The 24,456-nt window shown below is 43.7% G+C and overlaps 1 protein-coding gene across 2 annotated transcripts in view; it reads left to right on the forward strand.

Moving 5' to 3' along the window:
• Positions 1-11,443: 11,443 nt before the first annotated feature.
• Positions 11,444-24,456, forward strand: part of asic4a (acid-sensing (proton-gated) ion channel family member 4a) — a 107,363-nt gene continuing 94,350 nt past the window's right edge. For both annotated transcript variants that reach the window (XM_084689580.1, XM_084689579.1), the window contains exon 1: positions 11,444-12,019. In XM_084689580.1, the coding sequence (XP_084545706.1) occupies positions 11,444-12,019 (576 nt within the window). The remainder of the gene's footprint in view (positions 12,020-24,456) is intronic.

A 24,456-nucleotide genomic window follows, 5' to 3' on the forward strand; every position in this document is an offset into this window, starting at 1 on the left:
CCTGGGTCTTCCCCGGGGCCTCTTCCCAGTGGGACGTGCCCGGAACACCTCACCAGGGAGGCGTCCAGGAGGCATCCTAATCAGATGCCCGAGCCACCTCAGCTGGCTCCTCTCGACGCGGAGGAGCAGCGGTTCTACTCTGAGCCCCTCCCGGATGACCGAGCTTCTCACCCTATCTCTAAGGGAGAGCCCGGACACCCTGCGGAGAAAGCTCATTTCGGCCGCTTGTATTCGCGATCTCGTTCTTTCGGTCACTACCCATAGTTCGTGACCATAGGTGAGGGTAGGAACGTAGATCGACTGGTAAATAGAGAGCTTCGCCTTTCGACTCAGCTCCTTCTTCACCACGACGGACCGATGCAGAGCCCGCATCACTGCGGACGCCGCACCGATCCGCCTGTCGACCTCGCGCTCCATTCTTCCCTCACTCGTGAACAAGACCCCGAGATACTTGAACTCCTCCACTTGGTTCAGGATCTCCTCCCCGACCCGGAGATGGCACTCCACCCTTTTCCGGTCGATAACCATGGCCTCAGATTTGGAGGTGCTGATTCGCATCCCAGCCGCTTCACATTCGGTTGCGAACCGCTCCAGTGAGAGCTGAAGGTCACGGCCCGATGAAGCCAACAGGACCACATCATCTGCAAAAAGCAGCGACCCGATCTTGAGGTCACCAAACCGGACCCCCTCAACACCCTGGCTGCGCCTAGAAATCCTGTCCATATAGGTAATGAACAGAATCGGTGACATAGGGCAGCCCTGGCGGAGTCCAACCCTCACCGGAAACAAGTTCGACTTACTACCGGCAATGCGGACCAAACTCTGGCACCGGTCGTACAGGGACCGGACAACCCCGATCAGGGAATCCGGTACCCCGTACTCTCGGAGCACCCCCCACATGAGCCCCCGAGGGACACGGTCGAACGCCTTTTCCAAATCCACAAAACATGTGTAGACTGGTTGGGCGAACTCCCATGTACCCTCCAGGACTCCGCGGAGGGTATAGAGCTGGTCCACTGTTCCACGGCCAGGACGAAAACCACATTGCTCCTCCTGAATCCGAGGTTCGACAATCCGGCGGACCCTCCTCTCCAGGACCCCCGAATAGACTTTCCCAGGGAGGCTGAGGAGTGTGATCCCCCTAAAGTTGGAGCACACCCTCCGGTCCCCCTTTTTAAAGAGGGGAAACACCACCCCGGTCTGCCAGTCCAGAGGCACTGTCCCCGATGTCCACGCGATGTTGCAGAGTCGTGTCAACCAAGACAGCCCTACAACATCCAGAGCCTTAAGGAACTCCGGGCGGACCTCGTCCACCCCAGGGGCCCTGCCACCGCGGAGCTTTTCAACCACCTCGGCGACCTCGGCCCCAGAGATAGGAGGGCCCCCCCCGATGTCCCCAGACTCTGCCTCCACGTCGGAAAACGTGTTGGTGGAATTAAGGAGGTCTTCAAAGTATTCCTTCCACCGATCCAGGACGTCCCCCGTCGAAGTCAGCAGCGCACCGTCCCCACCGTATACAGTGTTGACAGAGCACTGCTTCCCCCTCCTGAGTCGCCGGATGGTGGTCCAGAACCTTTTTGAAGCCGTTCGGAAGTCATTCTCCATGGCCTCGCCGAACTCCTCCCATGCCCGGGTTTTTGCCTCCGCGACCGCCAGAGCCGCGTTCCGCTTGGCCTGCCGGTACACATCAGCTGCCTCAGGAGTCCTACCAGCCAATAAAGCCCGATAGGCCTCCTTCTTCAGCTTGACGGCATCCCTCACCTCCGGAGTCCACCACCGGGTCCGAGGGTTACCGCCGCGACATGCACCGACCGCCTTGCGGCCGCAGCTCCGGTCAGCCGCTTCAACAATGGAGGCCCGGAACATGGCCCATTCGGACTCAATGTCCCCGGCCCCCCCCGAGACATGATCGAAGCTCTCCCGGAGGTGGGAGTTGAAGCTCCTTCTGACAGAGGGTTCCGCCAGCCGTTCCCAGCAGACCCTCACATTACGTTTGGGCCTGCCAGGCCTGACCGGCGTCCTCCCCCACCATCGGAGCCAACTCACCACCAGGTGGTGATCAGTTGACAGCTCCGCCCCTCTCCTCACCCGAGTGTCCAAGACATGCGGCCTCAAGTCCGACGACACGACTACGAAGTCGATCATCGAACTGAGACCTCGGGTGTCTTGGTGCCAGGTGCACATATGGACACCCTTATGCTTGAACATGGTGTTCGTTATGGACAAGCCGTGTTTAGCACAGAAGTCCAACAACAGAACACCACTCGGGTTCAGATCGGGGGGGCCGTTCCTCCCAATCACGCCCCTCCTGGTCTCACTGTCATTGCCCACATGAGCATTGAAGTCCCCCAGGAGGACGAGGGAATCCCCGGGAGGAGCGCTTTCCAGCACCCCCTCCAGAGACTCCAAAAAGGGTGGGTACTCTGAACTGCCGTTTGGTGCATAAGCACAAACGACAGTGAGGACCCGTCCCCCCACCCGAAGGCGGAGGGAGGCTACCCTCTCATCCACCGGGGTGAACCCCAATGTACAGGCACCGAACCGAGGGGAAACAAGTATTCCCACCCCAGCTCGACGCCTCTCACCAAGGGCAACTCCAGAGTGGAAGAGAGTCCAGCCCCTCTCAAGGAGACTGGTTCCGGAGCCCGTGCTGTGCGTCGAGGCGAGGCCGACTATATCTAGCCGGAAACTCTCTACCTCGCGCACCAGCTCAGGCTCCTTTCCCGCCAGCGAGGTGACGTTCCACGTCCCTAAAGCTAGCTTCTGCAGCCGAGGATCAGACCGCCAAGGCCCCCGCCAGTTTGATCTGGTTTTATGATTAAAAAAAACCCTTGCATTGCATTAACATTAATTCATGTAGCAGACACTTTTATCCAAAGTGACTTCCAAGAGAGCTTTAGTGCTAGGTCAATACCATAACAACAGACATCCCCAAAACAACAGGCTGAGGGCACAGCCCAGTAGAACAGGGGAAACACCCACACCAGAACAAGCCAACTTACCAAGCCCAGCAATGCGCAGCTAATCACTCCAGATCCAACACGGACCAGTCCAGAGTCGGTGACCACATAGACATACAGGTTAGATCCTACGAAAAACGCTGTACTACACGCAGAACAGACATAACCCACGTTGTCCCACCAAATCACGGCCAGTCGGTCACATTCCCACATTAGACCAAGCGTCCCCAAAGATTCAGCCCCACAGCAGAATCCGCCAAACAACGACCTTACCCAAAGACACAATCTGTTCACGCCACCCAGGAACCAGATCGATCGGACACAGCGTTTGACTCAAGAAACAGCAGATTAAACAGAAAGCAACCTGTGTCGCACTAGCAAAGCAGAGTGCAGTGATATCCTGATAAAATAGCCCGCCCTGCTAAGAAGATGTGCCCCTACTGCGTGATATGATGCGCTGCCAGTGACACGCTGCTAATGAGGTGCTATGTCTCGCGTCCCCCTGCATGAACCAGCTCCACTTGTTTATTACAGGTTTTGTATAGGCGGGGCAAAACCCCAACCTATCTACGTCACAGTGACCTATCTACGTCAGATCACAGACCATTGCATTCTGTTACTCAGCTGGTACAATGCAAAGACAAAGTAATGAACACATAAAACAGTCAGGGCCTCATTTATCAAGCCGTTTGCGCCTGTTTCCAGGCATTAATTGTTCGCAAAGACTGACTTAACGATGTGGGCTATTTACAAACAGGGTGCACTTGGGTAAAACCGCAGATTGCCTGCCACATGAGCGAGAACAGGCAAGTTGCACTTTCAATAAAGCCGTAGCCATGGAGTCAACATTTTGGAGATTTTTTTTTTTTTAATGTTAATTTCGGACAGTGTGCGTAGTTGCCTGTCGTAGCGTTGCACATTCATATTTTTATATCAATATATTGGGGACCTTTTGACCAGATTTGAATATTGGTCCCCCCCAATATATATTATGATTACGGCCTTGCACTGACCTATGCACTTTTGTAAAGCTCTCTCTTGGAAGGTGCTTTGGATAAAAGTGTCTGCTAAATGAATACATGTAAATGTTCTGGGGTCTCATCTATAAAGCTCAAAAGGGGCTGAAAATGTGCGTACGCCACTTTCCACTCAAAGGTTGTGATTTATAAAAAAACCAAATTGACGGGAGAATGTGTGGTCCTCCACGCAAACTCTGACCCTCCCGTAGGCCTACGCACATTTTGAAAACAGTTGGAATTGCCGACGCAGATGACCGTACTGTAGTTAGACTGCAGAAGTTGAATGTGGGATGAACATTACTCATAATATTTATATATTTTGTTTTCCTCACACACGTTTTTTTCATTCAATTTCATGATTATCATGAAGATTACTGTTCATAACTAAACGCTTTAGTCAAATTGTATCTCGACTCGCAGTATCACTGGCATAGTTGACGCCACTCGCACAGTTTGTTTAAATTGGTGATCTACCGGCCACCACATTTTCGGAGTTTTCGGGCTCCACCAATAGGCTAACAGAGTCTGAGAAGTTGTCATGCGCTATGATTCACCGTAAAGAACAATCGTATGCCAGGGTCATGATGAGATACTAGATTAGCATTCATGAGGTGCTTTGCATTGACTATATATGGTAAAAAATTGGCGTGTTGAGGGCGGGGTACAATGCTGATTCACGTACGCACACTTGTGGGTAATGTGTGATTTATAAAGGGAACATTGCGTACAGGTGTGCGTACGCACGGTTTTATAAATCTGAATTTTTGTGTGCGTACGCCATTTTAGGCTTTTGGGCGTACATACACTTTTAGTAAGAATCCTACGCACAGTTTTATAAATGAGACCCATGCCCTGTAATATGTTCAGGTTTGCTGTAACTTCATGCACATCACTACACTTAAGCTTGCGTTTTCTTTTTCCCATAGGAAGATCCATGATAGATATATGCTAGCCCATTGTTCTTTTAGAGGCGTGCAAATTATGCTTGAGGGCGGATATGCGCTGATTGCCTGATGGGTGTCAGGTTTGAAAAAAACTACACAAAATGAGGAAGCATAGCTGGCGCTATTACCAAACTCGCAAAAACAGACGCAGCGTAAAATGTGCCATTATTAGCAAATGAGGCCCTCAGAGACTCTAGGTAGGCCTGTTCTGATATCTGCAATTGACTTAGCTAGTGTTGCTGTTGTTGCTGAATTCAATAAATTTGAGGGGGCGGAGCTTCAGCTCCTTCAGGTGACATTTTACTTTGATTTAGTCTCAAGCAGAGAAGACTGCTGATTTTCTCATGATTTCAAAGCCCAATTTAAAGATCCTGCTCTGCCCCCTCAAATGTATTGAATTTAGCAACAACAGCAACACTAGCTAAATCAATTGCAGATATCTGAACAGCCATACCAGAGGCCTGTTCCATAAAGCGAGTTTACCGAATAAGCCAGACTTATGTCAGTTAGTCGGACTCATTTCTTGTTCATTCGGTTCCATAAAGCTAGCTCAACGTAGTTCGAACTCGGTTACTATGGCAACTTAGGCTACGAAACTAGTCTGGTCAGGGTCAGACTAACTCTCGGGCTTAGCGTGACTTGGTGCTTAACCAGACATTCCTGTAACACTGACCCAACGGGAAAACGATGATTTACCACATATATTCTCATTTTCTTATTCTCAGCAGTTCAACATTGATAGAAAATCAACGTAAATAGCCTACATAGGCTACAACATTTAGCCTAATGCATTAAACAATGATGAACAATGCTTTGATAGGCTACGCACCATAGCCGTTAAATGTATGGATGTTAGTTTGTGATTTCAAATGTTTAGGCATCAGGCATAGGCCTACATCTCAATCTAAATTATCCGAGTATATTTATCATAGCAATATAATTGTTAACAGTAGCCTACAAATGCAAAACAAACCTAAATCCGCCCTCCATTTCCCCGACACAAAACCCATGTTAAAAAGTTAGCACTAGGCTTCTGGATAATGTTTTAATTAATAGTAGGCTATTTATTTTAAACAATGTCAAAAAACAATGTCAAAAAAGCAATCTAGATTAGTTTAGAGGGTATTTTTTTATCAACAAAGGGCTACTTTCACGACGTCAATCGTGTCATTTTACTTTGATTGAAGTGGTGGATGAGGGAGCTGTCATTGTACACCGTTTAAAGGGGACGTTCTTTCTGGAAGAAGTCATGTGGCCGTGTGCATTGCATTTGCCGTGGTGGATTGTATGATCCATGTTTTACCTCTCGGGCTGTTAAAAAATAGGGTGCACGCGCAATTAGCTTGACTACGTAAATATGACTTGAATTAGTCGGACTGCGTGAGCTGAAATTGGCCTTTATGGAACCGCTTAAGCCCCTCTTGACTAATTAAACTTATTCAAGTCTGGTTTAGGACTTTAAGTCTAGCTTTTTTGAGTGGCCTTTATGGAATAGGCCCCTGCAGTCTTTGAGTGTTTTATGTGTTAATTACTTTGTCTTGGCATCGTACCAGCTGAGCTGATTAACAGAATGCAACTGTCTATGATCTGACGTAGATTGGTCGCTGTGATGTAGATTGGTCGCTGTGACATAGATCGGTCGGGTTTTGGCTCCACCTTTAAAAAACCTGAGCTGAAAACGTAAGAGAAACTGTTCAACGGTCTAACTCCACATTTCAGTGCGAGAAGCAAATCATGGAATTTGCTTTACAGGATCTTTAACATACTTGTCTGTTTTTTTCATTCGAATTCAACACATTTGTCTGTGGTGTGATGAACTTAAAACTCATTTTTTCAATTCCACATTACAGCATCCTTAACGCCTTGAACCATAATTAGGCCAGGTACAGTGCAATGTAGTCAGTACAAAAGTACTGTGTGTTAAAACACATATCTAGGATAAGTCAAGAAATCTGGATTCCTGGAATTTGATTGAGTGCGAATATTGTTTTCTTTTCTTCACAGCGGTGAAATAACCGGCGCTCAATGCTTCTAATGATTAAAACAAAACCTTCTGATTCGTGAACAGGTCTAAAATCTTTACTGCCGAATATCTGGGCTAGACCTTTCCAGGTTTACCAACATTCATTTACGCGTACCTTCTTCAACTATTTGCAAATTTCAATGTATGACATATCATTTGAAAGCTCACAATCTGCACTTTCACAATCTGTAGAAAAACTGAAATGACCTTGACAACACTAATCCAGCCTGCTGCTGACTGGAGTTTATTGGTGTGCAGCAAGGACAGGGATATGGGTGGGGTGGAGACTACAGTTACCACAGTTAAATAGGGTCACAGGATTTCACCTTTCTGTGATCCGGATAAACATCATCATACGTTATTTGCCTATCAATTGGTGAGTTTGGTCCGAACCACTGCAGATCAGCTTGAGTAAGATTTTGCAGTGTGTGTGCGCCTGTGCATGTACTTAAATAAAAATCGTCCACGGAGATGTGGAAAAATAAATAAAAAATGTGTGAACCCTGTGCTTTCTGCTCATTTGTGCTGTGCATGTCAATATCTAAGTCGAGTGTGCCTAACCATAATCAGCCGTTTCCTTAAGGCTATACATATTCATACATATACAGCAAAAACATTATCCATATTACCCTCCGTTGATAGCCCAACCTCCTTAATAATGGGAACTCTCATAAAGCATTGTAGCCTCTGCTTTCCATGTGCTGTTGTAGATTAGAAGCAGAATTTGTGCAAGCCCAGAACAGGTTAAACTAGTGGACCATACCATGTCCAATCTCGGCATTACTAGAGAGAGATTCCCCACCACCCTCAATGCTACCATGTTCTTTCCAGTTTGCTATTCACAGAGTTGAAACATCAGGGGGTTGCGAGTCGGGATGAAACAGTTTGGAGTTTACAGAGCTCCTATGATTCTGAGTCTCCCAGCTGAGTAAAACCCATTGAGGAACATCTATCAAACGTCCCGCCTTGGTTACTTCCTGGTCTTGTAATTGTTCAGTTATAAAGATGCACTTTCTGACATTTTTTTTGTAATAACGAGAGCGACCGGCTGGAGAAGTATTGTTTTTGTGTTGATTGTTTTGCGCCATGTTGGAAGTGTCCCTTTCAGTAATTCCAGGAATCTGTACGTGTGTCACTAATTTTATCACAGGCCAATGTTTCCTACAGATTAAAGTGCTATTTGTGGTGGGGGGGGGGGCGTAATAATTCCTTCGTTAAAGTTCCAGTGTAACAAATTATTAATATATAAAATATGAATCCAAAATGATTCACACCTTCACAAAATTAGCAACAACCGCCACAAATTAGTCTGTGTGGGAAGCACTGTGGGCAATATGTACTGTCTATCGATCAAGGAATCTGTATTTGTGTTTCACTGACATCTTAAATACATGGTGTTTGTATGAAAGTATGCAACGGTGTTTAAAAGACTAGTTGCACAGTGCCTGTGATGTGTTGGGTGATTAATCAAACGTCCCCATACAGGCTGTGCTGCACCATAGGCAAACCATAGCTGTTCTTTTCATTTCATCATATTTAGTACTCAGTCAAGGTAGTACTGTTTGATCAGTTCTTCGATGCCAGTGGGTTCTGGTAGCAAAAAAAAGAGTCTTACGAAAACGGGACACGATTTGCCAATTTACTTAGGTGTGTTGCTTCCTGTTCAAGCTGCCTGTGACACCGCCAGGAGAACCCAACCCTGGAGCGTGATTATTAACTTCAAGTCCATTTTGTCCTGGCACTCCAAATGAAATAACACAAAGTTTGTAGCAGTTTCAAACACGTAAGCTTTAATTACAGATCAAAGCAGAGTGACATAGCTGCGGATCAATGCCCACATTTTCTTGTCCAAGTTCTGTGTTTTATTTACTTCATATTCCTCATTTGAGGACAAGAGGTTGAGGGAATGCTGATATTTATTATTTTATGGGGGAAACATGAGAGACCCCAGTTCAAATCAGCAGACAGAAGGGAACTGATGCGGGTGTATGCTGTTGGTTTTTGTACTGAGGATGAAAACCACAATTAATTTTATATTTTCATTATTTGATGTCGTAATGCTTATCCAAACAACTTCACTCTGTTGGATTATAAATAGGACACATGCAGAATATGAACTTTGCAGAGTGCTCGGTTTTAATATGATCATGGTAAACTAAACCCATTCTAATTTGTACATACTCACACACACAGATTCCTGGCATTATTAGAGAGATGTTGTGTTGCCTCTGGCACATTGAGTCACATTTTCTAGACTGGGCCATGAAAAAAAAAAAGAAAAATGTTCTAAAGACACTTGGGTTTAACTCAGAGTGGGTTTAAAAAAACCTTTATTTGACATATTACAGTACAGTGACTCTATAAATCAAGTAGCTGATTTTCAACGTACAATTACAACAGTGACACTCTTATTTGATTAGATTTGTCTGAAAAATACATGCTTAACATAGCCAGTGTACTGTACCTAATAATTAGGGGTTTGTATTTGCCATTCATCCAATATTGTAGTGAACAAAACTAATAATCCTCAGTGAGGCTATGAGACACTTACAGATGGAAAAACCTAAAGAGGGGAAGAAACATCTTGGTTGAGCCAAATATAATATCATCCAATATGTGAAATTTCCCATGCACCAGATGTCCCCTCCTCACACACACACAGACAGATTTCACCCTCAATTTACATTTGTGGCCTGAAACAACCCTCCCTCCTCTTCTTTCTGCCTCCCCCCGCTTATCCTGTCCTTCCCCCCCTCCCTCCCCTAGGATAAGCACCCTCTATAAGGCTGTAAACAGTCGTGCTCAGAACCTTGCTCAGATGAAGCACCCCGTGCCCTGCAGTCCAGGCTGCAGGCTGGAGCATGGCAGAATCTTTCCCAGACATGAGAACATCCATGACGCACTCATACCATCACTCTGCCCTGTTCGAAGCTTGCAGCCGACTCAGATCACGTTGATCAATGCAACATACTGTAAGCCACGATACGACCACTAATGAGCTCAGATTCAGCTGTGGGAGTCGGTTGAGGGGAGTCGAGAAGGTACTATGCCTAAAATATATTTTTTTACATGGTTTTTATCAAAGGATTAATTATTAAATTATATATTTTTTACAATTTATCTCATTAGAACACAAAATGTATCTTGTTGTTTTCTTTCAAAGTAGACTACTATACACCAATCAAAAAAAATAAGAAAGAGAGAATGAAAGAGGGGAGAGAATTTACATTTAAAAAAAGCCTGGTTGTCTCCGATGCTGTGTTGGGGTAATCTTCCTTTTTCTCAGCTCCCTCATTCCTGACTTGAGGGCGCTAAGCACGTGTTTTTGAAGCGGCTCAAATCACCTTTAAATGTGCCTTTTCTCTAAAGGTCCCAGCTCCTCGTGATGTGACCTGCATGACTAATCCCATTTAAAGGTAAATAACATGTATTTTTGCGCCTCCAACTTGCATAATTTTGTTTGGCAATCTGGAACAGGGCCATTAACAGAACAAAAGCATAGTGTTTAACGGGATGGGGATGTAGGTCGCAGGGAGCACAGATCAATACTTTATTTCAACATATTTAGCGTCACCTGAGTTAAGAGCAGGAGGCGTCCACTAATTCAGATTCGTGCTGGAACCTCTGATGCTATCATTAATTCCAGATAAGAAAGGACCGTTGTACTGCCTTCTTTAATCTCTGACAGATCCTTCAGCATCGATCAATAGCCTTTCACTTTTTTGTTGTTGTTCCAAAGAAAAGATTGATTGCCGGGTGTAGCCCGGTGTTCAACTCCACTTCTCTCCAACTTCTCATTATTGCTCCAATTAAGCCTTCTCTAAGGATTTTAAGAGGGGGGAGACATACAAATATATTGACCCCCCCCTCAACCAGGTTCGCATCAAGTTCTGTATGCTGGCCGGAACAACCTTGGCTCAACTTTATTACAGTCAAGGCGTAGGACAGCGTTTGAAGCGAGAGGATTACGCCGGCAGGGACGAGTGTGTGGGAAACGGAGGGAAGGACGGAGTGTTGGGGGAGGAGTCGCGATGCTCGCCATTGAGGAGGAAATAATCACAATGTTGCCTGCTCATGAATTATGAAGCAGCCCCCTATCGCTTTTAGCTCCAAATGCTGCATTTTCATGTGTGGGTCTGTTGCCCGGGTGCCTGTGTGTTTCCTTTTTTTGGACAGCTGTGTAACTGCTGATAGGCAAGACTGCGCAAGCTGATCAAGTACTGAGACAAGCACCCAGAGTAGAGTGAGCAGAGAAGAGCAGAGCAGAGCAGATAGCAGCAGTCTCCTCTCTCGTAGCAGAGTGGCAGTGGAGGAAGCAGCAGGACTGGGATCACAGACAGAAGCAGCAACAGCAAAAACTCTCCAGCCTTTTTCTTCTTTTTCTTCTTTCGGACTAGTTGTCTGCACTGAAGAGCAACACCGAGGAACGAGCAAAGAGACAAGTGGACCCAGAACTTGTAGCTGTAACCAAAAAAAAACGCAGACCTGGCTGCCCACATGCCGATCGAATTTGTTTGCAAAATCAAATTTGCAGAGGAGGATGAGAAGCAGAAAGCCAAGCAGGAGGGGGACAGGGAGAGTCTGATTGAGGAAAGCTGCACACCTCCGGCCAAGGACTTGGTTGGCTTTGCCAACTCCTGTTCTCTCCACGGGATTAACCACATCCTCGTCTCTGGGCGCCTGGGCATCCGGCAGACCCTGTGGGCGCTGGCCTTCCTGGCGTCCCTTGCCCTCTTCATTTACCAAGCGGCGAAGTGTGCCATCTCGTACTTGGAGCACCCCCACGTCACAGCTCTGAACGAGGAAGCTACGCCAGAGATGGTGTTCCCCGCCGTGACCATCTGCAACATCAACCGCTTCCGGTTCTCTGCTCTCACCGACGCCGACATCTATCACCTGGCAAACCTGACAGGGCTGCCCCCTAAAAACAAGGATGGCCACAAGCCCACTGATCTGGAGTACCCAGCCCCCGACATGCAGGACATCTTCAACAGGACTGGGCATCAGCTGGATGAGATGCTGAAGAGCTGTAACTTCAGCGGGCAGAACTGCTCGGCGGAGGACTTCTCTGTGGTGAGTTAGAAAGTTTCTCATAGAGCTCACTTGTTTTGCCTCCACTGTGTTTAGCTAGACTGAGGTTTCTCAGTAAGAAAAGGACAGGGAGGTCAGTACAGTATACTGTACTAGACACGCTGTTACCTTTTGTGCCTCTTAGGGCACCTTTCCTGTGTTGATTTGAACCTTCCCTCTGGTGTAAAAAAATAAAAATAAAGACAACTTTTTTGTTTTGTCCTAAAGATAATTGAAATCCCATTCTTCGTGTTGTGGTAAATCTAAGATTTGTGTGTTATTTCCAGAAGTCAATGTATTTTCCATAAATAGAATTCAGGAGTGTTGTCACAGCAGCTTTCCATTCTGAGAAGCAACAGTTTTCTCCTACTATGTGAATTTTCATGGAACAACTACTTCAGCACTTTCCCTGAAAGGAAATAGAAAAAGGCTTGATCTGCCTGTTCTCTTTTGACTGACCAACTGGGGGTTTATACTGCCTCCAATATCAGAAGCGCAGAGTCCATGGCAACAAAATCATCTTTTTAAATAGGCAATTCTGTCTCGTTTTTTCCGTCTCCCTCTCACTAGCTTTTCCATGCCTCTTACTCTTCTTTTCCTCTTTCACTCTCTCGCCACTCTGTCTCACACTGCCTGTCTCTCTCACTGCTCCTCTCTTTTCCTCTTTCTCCATGTCTCTCTCTCTCTCTGGCATTACAGAACGCCAACCTCTTTCAGAGCTCTTGTACCTTTCAGGGAGTGAGGAGTAATGTTCCACCAACGTTGTATTTCAATCTCACTGCTGTTAAGATAAAAAATTTAGAGACAGACAAACATGATTTTTGCATTAGCTAGATTGACTAAAAGGAATGCAACAATTTCCAAACGCTTCTCACATCCGGTCAGACTGTGTTTGTGTGTGTTTAAGACAGTTGTTGTTTGTGTGAGTGTATTTAAGACAGTTTTTTTGTGTGTTTTTGTTTATGACTGTGTGGTAGGCATGAGTATCGATAACATTTTAACAATTCCGATTCCTTATCAATTCCTGCTTATCGATTAGATTCCTTATCGATTTTCTTATCGATTCTTATTGGGCAAGGGGGGAAGAAAAGAGCACAAACGGGTTTATTTACATTAATTTTCTTTTATATAATTTTCTATAATGCTGCACACGAAATACCACATCCTAATCCCAGTACAGTGGTCAGGGGCGGACTGGCCATCGGGGATACCGGGAGAATCCCAGATGGCCGACGGGGTTGGGATGTTCCAAAATACCAGCCCACTGCCATCGCTAACTGGCCCTCCCTCTGACATCGCCAGCACCTCCAACTACTTTCCATATTACACAGCTTGAACACGTATAAATTGCTTTAAGACCTTAATAGTACACAATCGCTGACTGAGCTTTATACTTCTCCTCGCGATCTGTATTTAACACTCTTGATGCCAATTTTTCAAAAAAAATTCTGAAGTGTCTTCTTACGGACTTCGGAAGTTCAATGTAAGAAATGAAACATATGATGTAATTTCTTTGTAATCATCCCAAATAATGTTAAGTGTATGGGTATTTTCCAAGTAGGCCAATCACTGGTCGATACGTGCGATGCATTGAGTGGGCAACGCGCCGTGTATTGAGTGGGCCGTGCGCCGTGTACTGATTGGGCCGGTCAGTGACAGTAACTCCCAGGCCACTTTTTTCCCCCAGTCCGCCTCTGACAGTGGTGTAGTGGCAAAATTAGAGGTGGGTAAACTATGAATTTTATTATGTATTTATTTACAGGGTCGTCAAGTTTGGAGTGAAATTCCCGGAGATCCCCCCCCCCCCCCCCCCCCCCCCCAGACGAGCTTTCACGTCTGTTTCAATCCCCCCCGTCTATCTTGCTTACCTAGTAATGAACGTACGGTCACCGAAAAAACTACACACATTTACCGTGAGAAACACATTTCAGACCCTTCACAGAGGCTTGAGAACCCTGTTTATTTCTTTATTATTATGTTTCATTAGGCCTATTTTGATGGAACCGGTAAGGTTGGCTGGTATCGGTATCATCGTATTTGAAAGCACGTTATTAATAGTAGGCTAGCCGTTTGTCCCTGTCTTAATGCGATGTTGTGCGAACCAAAACAACGTTTACAAACGTGAATTGATCTTACTCTGTACTTGAGGCCTTTTGAGGGCATCTGTGGGGGCACCCCATTTTCTCTTCAAAAATCGCCTGATATCCATGGCTAATTAATCCATTCCGAACAGGTAGACTAATCCACAACGTGTATGTGTGTACATAGGCCTATTTTGTGGATCCTGATTGGTGCCGCAACGCATTGATTGGAGGGTCACAGACCATACAGCGCAGATTAAATGATTCAGACCGCTCCGTTGGGCTGTGAGTATGGGGTGTGTCTTAATAGCACTTGAGGCCCGCCCCTGGGATATGGACTTTTATTTTTTCATTTTTTGAGGCACCCCGTCCGCTAATGTGACGGGTATGTAACAGCTGTAGCCACGCTCCGTCACGACAAGGCTCGCCACTCACTGGGCTCGAACGCACAACCTCCGTCTTGCCAAGCGTGACCACTACCAACTATGCCAAGTTACAACCTCCGACTTGCCAAGCTTGACCACTACCAACTACGCCAAAGAAAAGCTAGCTCTCTCCTCATACCTGAGGAGCGAGTTTCACGGTTCTAACTCCGTTACGCTAATCGCACAATCAATTTCTCAACAGCGATATAGCTAAATAGCCCACACAAGATTATTGCCAGCGTCATTGAACCGTTGCACGGTTTAGGCTGAAATTCAGTTTTTGTGGCAAAAAGTGGCTTGTGTCAACGAAGGGAACTCAGTGTCAGTACACGTTAGCGATGACGCATGGATACGACGTGCATTGCTGTTACACAGCAAGTATTGTATGGTGTACTAGCAGCATTACACATTTAAGCAATTCAAGACTTGCATGTACATTGAGTAATGTTACATTAACCCTTGTGCTGCCTTCGGGTCACATGACCAAAAGGTTCATAATGAACTATCGTTATGTTTACCCAATACAAAAGCAAATACATGTTTTTTTCTTTTAACCTTCGCAATGTGGGGGGTCTGAGACAGCCCAACGATTAAAAGAAAATGCTTCACTTTGTTTTTGTGTGCGGTAAAGTTGTCGCAAACGACGGTGGGTCACAATGACTGATGGGTCAGAATGACCCGAGGAGAACACAAGGGTTAAATAATGTATTCAAACTCAAGCTTGTCTTCAATGCCACAGCCTAAACTTTATGTCAAAAGAAACTTTGTTAATTTCCGGCGCATTCAAACGATCTCCTCAGTGAATTTTGGCTAGCAACAGCAGCTAAGCTAGCTTGCTCATAGCACAATTCAGCTTCTTCACGCAAGGGTCTTGACTGAAACAAAAAAGTCGCGTTTGGGGGCATATTTTCAGTTAGCATATGGTACTGTTTGAATCGCGATTCCATCTGAAAAATGTTGTGAACAATGTTGTTAGAATAGCTTGCTCTATTACTGTAAATGGACCCATTTGCAACCGATGCAGACAAGCACACCCTACAATTTACCCAGAAATGTTACCCTCTAGTTTTTGTTACATTTTGTTTAGATGGGGGGGGTCCCTCCACTTCCACATCCACCACCTAATGCCACTGTAGAGCAGAGTAATGACACCGCGAATACGGATGTATATCATCATTATTATTTTTTATTATTCTTAAGAGGCCCCTGATTGGTCGAGGCCCCGGGCTTAAGCCCAGGTAAGCCTGTGCATTAAGGCGCCACTGGTTAACACGACAACGCAAACCTTTGCTGATAACACCCATCCTCCGATAATTAACGTGAAGTGATCAATAATGGGAGACAAATGCCGGAGCTAAAATGTATGCTTCAACGATGGGACAGAAGATAACTTGATCGTCTATACACAATAAAGGCAAATTGCTTCACACAGTGACAAGTGGTTGTGATCAGTTTTGAGGAGTTTAGCTCTACCTTGAATAGTTAAAGATGAAGCGCAAACGTTAGCTGCACTGCTGCATGCATTGAACACATGACATTCCAGTAACTTCATTTCATGCTGTGTGTTCAAATCAGGGACGTTTCTTCACGGGGGACTCCAGAGGCCAGTGCCCCTGTAAAAATGTCCCTGGCCCCCCCTGTGGCCCCTCTGAGCTGACTGAAAAAAATATGAACTTTTTTTTATACACGTTTTTCTTCTTCTAGTAGTCATCATGAACTGAGAATGGAACATTGCAGCCTTTTTTGCCCCAGTAAATAAAAAGGTTAGAGAAACATATCAAGGTATTGAGAGAGTTGAGGAGGGAGAGCCAGAGCATTTTGTATGATTTTAATGTAAAGCAAAATTAAAGTATTTAATGTTTAAATATCCTTTGTTTCCGTTTTTTAATATGCCCCTCTGATTAGACAATGGCCCCCCCAGTAAAATTAGTCTAGAACCGCCACTTGTTCAAATGCTTCTTCATATTTGTTGCATTTCCTCCCTTCGACGAAATATACTTTTTACACGTGTTACAAGTGGCGTTTTCGTCATTTTGTCGTGTGAAATACAACCAAACTTTATAACGCTTCTGCCTAGTTGCCATATTTGCTGCAGTCTGAATAAACTATTAAAGTTTGCGCATGCGCAACGGCACAGAGAACCGTTCGCAGAATCGTTACAGAATTTGGCTGACGATTCCAAGGAATCGGTTCACTGGAACCGGTTCTAAACAAGAACCGGTTCTAAACAAGAACCGGTTCTAAACAAGAACCGGTTCTAAACAAGAACCGGTTCTAAACAAGAACCGGTTCTAAACAAGAACCGGTTCTAAACAAGAACCGGTTCTCGATACCCATCCCTACAGTGTGGGGGTGTTTATGCCTGTTTGTGTGTGAGAGAGTACGAGTATGTGTAGGTTATGTATTAAAGCCACAGTTTGGTAGTAGATGGATTCTTCTCTTTCTCCACAGCTAGAATTGCTCTGGTGATGATGGATTGGTGGTGTCAAGTCCTAATTGGGTTTGTTGAACATTGATAGGCACACCTTTCTGGGACCCAAGCATGCCTTCCTATCAAAGTGAGAGCACAGTATAACCTTTCAAAATCCACATCACAGAGACATAATGATGAATACCCCTTTGACTTTTGTCACTGCAGTAACAATAGATTAACATTTATTGTCTCTTTATAGTATTTTATCTTATCATTCTAGTTCACACCAGATTATCTGTAACTTCATAATATGATTTTCTGGGAAAGGTCTTTTTTTTTATCATTTAGCAGAGTGTAGCATTACAAAGTTTTAAAAACATTGGGGGAGAATGCGGCATGAAGTTGGTCTGTCATGCAGGCGTGACTGAATGTTTTGAAGGTTCCTTTGCAACCAGTTAGCGAGAATGTTCTCTGACAGGATGACAAGTCTCTCTTCCTGTAAGTACACAAATTACGTGAGAATTGTGACATCTAGGAATCATTCGTCTCAACTCCTGAAACCTCGGCAGGTTTCCATGGACAGTGGAGCACCTCATCACACATTAAAATCTTTCTGAAGATGCCGTTTCATCTCTTTTGGCTATTTGCATGTGGGGTGGAGTGGGATGGGATGTAATGGGGGGACATGCTGTCAGTTAGATTTGTTACAGGCTTCTTGCTGCCTCCACGCATGACAAATAATTTACTCCAGTCCCAAGGGCAGGGCAACTGGGGAGGCGTGTGGAGACGAGGTAGAGAACGCCGGAGAGGGAGATGGAAGTGTGCTGTTGTAACTATTACCGGCCTCAAGCCTAGGGGAACTTGAGCCAGCACAAACAGGTTCCTTACGCTTGAAAAGTGAAGGAACAAACACAGGTGTCAAGGCATCGAGTTAACTTTTATTAACAATCAATAAAAACAGACTACAATAAAAGACAGGCTACAACAATCATTTCATATTCACTGCCAAATGCATAATTAGTCAACACAGGCGACCACCGTTCGTGGCCCAAAACCATGTTAAATCACAATATACAAACATCAAACACACACACAGACATCTTTTACCAACGTAATATCCCATTACTAGTATGCTTGTTTTTAGATCATCCACACTCATTTGCAGCAGTTTAGAACACACAAGAAAAGGTTATATTACCTTGAAAAGTGAAGGAACAAACACAGGTGTCAAGGCATGGAGTTCAAACAAAAGCTCCCCAATTCCTTCTTTTATCCTTCCCTGCCTTGCAGGATGCATCCACTGACACCTCGCTGTCCCTAGTGGACTGGAGTGGACCAAGCATGATAGGGTGCATGCGAGTATGTGTTTTGTGTATGGGCGTGCGGCACTGAGGATAGCCCGCTACATAACGCTACCACACACAGCAGTGAGAACACGCGGGCTCACACGCAGCTTCCTCTAGTTTACATGAGCATGTGAGTCTCAGAGGGATTTTGGAGACAGATTATTGTGTATGGAAGGCTGCCTAATTAAACAAACCCCTTATAACAGGTAATGTGATATTAATCACACCCATGTGAATGCATCTACACACATTTGCACGGACACATGCACACACACGAACACACAACCACCATCATCATTTTCTCACAATAGTGAATTGCCATGGATTGAACCATTAACTCCAGATGTTTTCTTTAGGAAACGATTGCAAAGATACCCTTTGGGTTCTCAATTATGAAGTGTCATTGCGAGGCTTCTTGTAATTTAGGCATTTGTAAACGCATTGTATTTTAGATTCCATCCTGAAAATGATACCAAATTTAATTCCATTGTCATTGATGTTGTGGTTTACTTGTGTTACTGCGTGGCTATTGATCTCAGAAAAAATATTTTGTTTGGATTTCTTTCCAGACCATCACTGAATGCTGAGATAAAATACTATTTTGTTGAGGTAGAAATAGATTCAATGACATTTATATAATTTTTTGTTGAAAAATAACAAGAATTGTAACAATTCTTCAGCTGTGTTCGCTTTCTGTGTCATTGTACTTTAAAATCCATCCATGTGTGTTTAATTATGTGTTAAGTAGATATAATTTACACGATTGGGTGTGCTCACACCTTCGGCGAGCACAACCATTGTTCTCTCACATATATATTTATTTTTATTATTTTCCCACCCCTAAAAAGACAAATATTTGCACTACATAGACAATGTCGGTGTCGAAATGTTCGTTGTGGTCCCGATTGAGTTGTTTGTATTCGTGCGAATGTTCCGTTTGACGGTTTAGGCTTAAATTACGTTTTTGTGGTAAAAAGTGCCTTCTGTCAACAAAGGGTACTCAGTGCTAGCCTACGTCACTACGTCAGCACACGTTAGCAACGACGCATGGATACAACGTGATAGAGATGTTCTAGCATGTAAATTGGAGCTTGGATTATGAGTGAAAAATACCACCCCAAAAAATTCCTTTGTTGAGAAAGCGATTTTGAGTGGAACTGCCGTCTCAGATTTTTGATTTAGGTCGTGAAAGTCTTTGTCATTTTAGGATTTGTGTAAAACTTGGAATTTGAGTGAGACCGTGTCTTGTTTTGACTTTAGCCTCAGAGTCAGACTTGGCTCGCCCACTGGCAGTGTGTAGTGGGCATACACTGTCTTCAATGCCACACAGCCTAAACTTTGACAAAAAAAACACTCATGTCTGGCGCTTCATGTCTGGCGCTTCCGCTCAGTGACGTCTGGCTAGCAACAGCAGTTAGCTTGCGCGTAGCAAACTTTATTCATGTCCCCCCAAATTAATGTCAATTTTATTTACGTTTTTTGGAGAATGTTTTCAGTTAGCAGACGGTACTGTTTGAATTGCAATTCCAGATACTGCCGGTGACAACGTGGAGGCTAATGCTTGAAAATATCACTGGAAGGGAAAAACTTAAGGGGACAGACCCACCTGCAAGCGAGCACACCCTACAATTCCCCCAGAAATTGTACCCTGCCTTTTGTCAGCAAAGGGAATCAGTGCAAGCCTAACGTCATAACATCAGCACACGTTATCAACGACGTGCATAGACGTACTACTACTACTGGGGTCAGATGGCTGAGCGGTTAGGGAGTCGGGTTATTAGCCAGAAGGTTGTTGGCTCGATTCCCGGCCGTGCCAAATTACGTTGTGTCCTTGGGCAAGGCACTTCACCCTACTTGCCTCAGGGAGAATGTCCCTGTACTTGCTGTAAGTCACTCTGGATAAGAGTGTCTGCTAAATGACTAAATGTAAATGTACTAAGACTGCTGCGCACAGTACTAGCAGCATCATACATAAGTAATTCAAGACTTTCATGTACAGTAAGTTTTCAATGCCACAGCCTAAACAATGTCAAAAGAAACATTGTTAATTTCTGGCGCATCCAAACAATCCCCTCAGTGAATTTTGGCTAGCAACAGCAGCTAGGCTAGCTTTCTTGTAGCACAATTTACAGAGGTCAGCTTCTCCGCCGATGATTGCTTCCAGCAAAATTCTTTTGAATGAGCCATTTCCCCCTAAATAAATGTCAAGCTTATTTACGTTTTTTGGGGGGCATATTTTCAGTTAGCAGATGTTTCAATCGCGATTCCAGCTACTTCTGCCTACTGCCTGCCTACTACTGCGGTGTTGTGTCCCTACTGGTTTCCAAACTAACTGGTTTCCCAGCGGTGCGTGCACCTATCAGTCTGCCTCTATCACCAGATTCGTCACAAATTCCCAAACATAACTGGCGATTTTCAAATCGGATCTCATATTAGCTGCGGCGAATATGACAGTATAGGCTACGTGCGTGCAGTACATTACCATTTACGACAAAATAAATGGAGACAAAAGAAAACATTTGCAGGCTCGCATGAAGTGGGATTCGATCGCACGAGAGCAAAACATGTAATTTACCAAAGGCAATTGGTTTACACTGCAAGCCATTCTGGTTCATGAAATCTTCAAATCAGTTATGTACTTAATAACCACCTTGGCCTTCAGGTAACATCTTGATTTGGCTTCTTCTAAAACAACTGGTTATCATAGACACTACCCGAATGTAGGATACTATGCGTATATTCGGGGTTTGTTCCGAGTCAATAGCCGTATTTACCCTAACATCAAAGCTCCTTCTGACACCACATATTAAAAATTCATACTAAGAACGTCGCTGTTATCCCAGACAATACAATCAAATTACGCGTAACACAACATGGAAACATTCGTATCCTGTGTGTTTCTTCACTATATCTTTTGAAATCAATTAATTTCATAATTGTATATTCTACAAATGTAGTGATCACTACAATACAGCCATTCACGCCATAATAAATGAAAGGTAAGAAAATTATAGATTAGAGTGGGATTCGATCCCACGAGCAAAAACACATCCATTGTTGTAATCCATTGCATTACATCGCAAGCTACTGAAGCACATGGGAGTTTCAGGAATTCAGTCACAAATTGATTACGTTGGCCTTCAGGCAACATGTTGTTTTGGTTCTTCTGAATCAACTAGTTACCGTAGACACTACCCGAATATAGGCTACTCATCACGTAGTAGCCTGTATATGTTGTAATATTCTACCAGTAACACAGTACTGAAGGTGTAAAATGTATTTGTGACCAGCGTCCACATAACTTTGTGAGGTTTCTATGATACTTACAATTGTATTTGATGTCAAACAAACACACAAAACTCATGTAATGCCATCATATTGTCTTTATTATGTGAAGCACTACACATGTTTGTATGAAGTACTATATTTTACAAGCAGTGTCACAGAGGGCTACACATGTGCCCATAGAACTGTCGCTCAACCATCCTAAACTTTTAAACTGAGGCTGCTATACAGTACCTTATCACTCTTTCAGGGGAAATATGAAGAACCGTTATATTCTACAATTCGCTTTTTTGTATTTTGAATTGTAAATGAGCAGAAACACATGTATGTTTTTAAATCTATGCAATCTTCATAAATAATAAGTAGCCATTTTTATATAAAATATACAGAAATATCAGTTTTAAAAATGTGTGATTAAACGGACCCATCTGCAACCGACGCAAGCAAGCACACCCTACAATTTCCACAGAAATTGTACCCTCTCTAGTATGGCATAAAAAAAAGTTTTGTGTCTGCGGAGAAGAAAAAGATTTGTGTGCTTGAAAAAAAAGGTTTTGTGCCTCCGTAGAAGAAGGCGGGAACACTGCTCCCAAAACCATCAAAACCATCTTTCGTCTGTCTATCACACAAAGAACGTCAGCGAATAAGAACAAAACTAGAATGCTCATGATTTCAATGGCAAGTCATTTGGTAATGTTTAATAGTTCAAAATATCCATGGGCGTGTATCTTTAATGCAACATTTAAAGATTATTCAGTTAACACACTCTTAATAGTATAAACTAATGGATAAGGGTCGTAGTAAGTTGAATAGTTTTTTTAATGTAAATATGTATACCGATATTTGATTAGACAACCAGACCATGTTGTGTCAGTCCCTGAAGATGCTTTTGGAAACTATGACAATTATGCCATGTTCAGCTTGTCACTGGAGTCCTGCATATCAACCTGTGACACAGGTTGCAGGTCTCTAACCCTAAGGCCAGGAATACACCAGGCTTGTTCAATTTGCATTATATATTGTCTAGACAAATGTACCATTTCTTTGAACGTTTTGTTATTGTACAAGGTTTTAATCACAAATTCAGCAGGCACAATTGTGTGTCCAATGAACAATTTTATAATTTTTGACCTAACAACTGGGTCAACCTTTAAATACTTTTCACGTTATTTACATTATATTGTCCTCCACAAACATTCACTACATGTTACCTTTCTGAAAATCCTCCGTCGCTATGAGGAATTAAATGCTGCGCTACAGCTACTGAGCAGGTACACATTTGAACAGCAGGTGACGTAGTTCTGCAAATGTAGTGGAATTTAATCTGAACCCAGATAACTATGTTACACTGGCAGTAAATAATACATTTTGAATGAAAACCATTATATTTTGCGCCAGTTCCCTGCCATGTACCTGCACATTGTCCAACTAATAGTAGGTTTAATGACTGGTTGTCTAATTAAATATCCATATACATATTTACATTAAAATACTATTAAACTTACTACGACCTAGGTCATGTGTGATAGACAGACGAAAATGTCCAATGATACTACACACAGAAACTGGCTATATTTGATGGTTTTGGGCCTTCTTCTACGGCGACACGAAACCTTTTTTTACAAGTACACAAATCTTTTTTACAGAGCTCGATCTCCTGGCACTAATTTCACGCCATACTCTAGTTCTTAAAGATTCACCAATCAATATTAAAGTTGTGACGTTCAAATACAAAAAATCTCTCTGTAAGAAAGACAAGAACATCTACACAGGTCTGATATAGTCACGTCTCCTAAATTTGCTTTCCTAAAAACACAATTGTGAAACCTTCTGCATGTGCTCATGGGGTTAACAAAGTGGCTATTTGTTGGTTGGTATATGTGTCTGTGAGAGTGTGGATATGTGGTTATCGCTATGCAATCTTGCTTGATAGTGGCACCATTAATGGTCCTGCTTTAGGCCTCGGTGAGAGTCTGTTTTAATAGATAATTGAATATTTTGCTGCTATGAAATTTGGTGATGAGTTGATTGAGATTTGACATTCATCCAGTTTGATTACAGTTTTTTACTGTAGGTCGCAAGGATGCAGCATTCAAAATGCACTAAAACTAGCAAATCACTTCATACATGTCTCAAATCAACTCATTCTTCCATAACACTAGCAAAGGTTGACATTCTTCCATAACACTAGCAAAGGTTGACAGCCAACAAACATACTTTGTCACCCACAAAACAATTACCTAAAAATCGGTAACAACAGGTAGCATTATACAATGTTTTCTTATGTAAAACAAGGACACCTCTCTACTGTTTAGAATTCACTGCAATATATGTTACTGGAATGAATCAGACATGATGCTTGAATATGTTGTATATCTTTCTTTTTTTCCCCACTAAGTCCAGAATCCAGAATTTGTATACACCATCCACTGATACATATACAATAGGAATGCTAATCTTCTGCAGTTGGCCACAGGTTCTCATCCACATCACATCTTATGTCTTCTAGGGCAATATACCTAGGAAAGAATCTTCTGGCATGCCTGATCCATCCCTGGCAATGTCCAGGCATCCAGAATTTATTGCGTCCAGGAGGGACATTTGATCATGTGGATGGTGGTCATCCAGTAAACCTGCATGAGGAAAATAATGATTCTATGGGGTTGAGGAATGGAGAGTAAGGTGGGAAGAAAAGTGACACCATTCTGGGATGGGCTGCAAACCACTCGGTGACTGCACGGGAGTGGTGACATCCCTTATGGAAAGAAAATATATTTACCAATATATGATTTGAATACATTTTAATATATTGTAATATATTATTTTCCATTACATTGACCAATATATTAGATATGGAAATAAATGGGATAATATATTGATGATAAATATA

Source organism: Hypomesus nipponensis, chromosome 23 (assembly GCF_054491055.1).
Source record: "Hypomesus nipponensis isolate SF chromosome 23, ASM5449105v1, whole genome shotgun sequence".
Taxonomy (NCBI): domain Eukaryota; kingdom Metazoa; phylum Chordata; class Actinopteri; order Osmeriformes; family Osmeridae; genus Hypomesus; species Hypomesus nipponensis.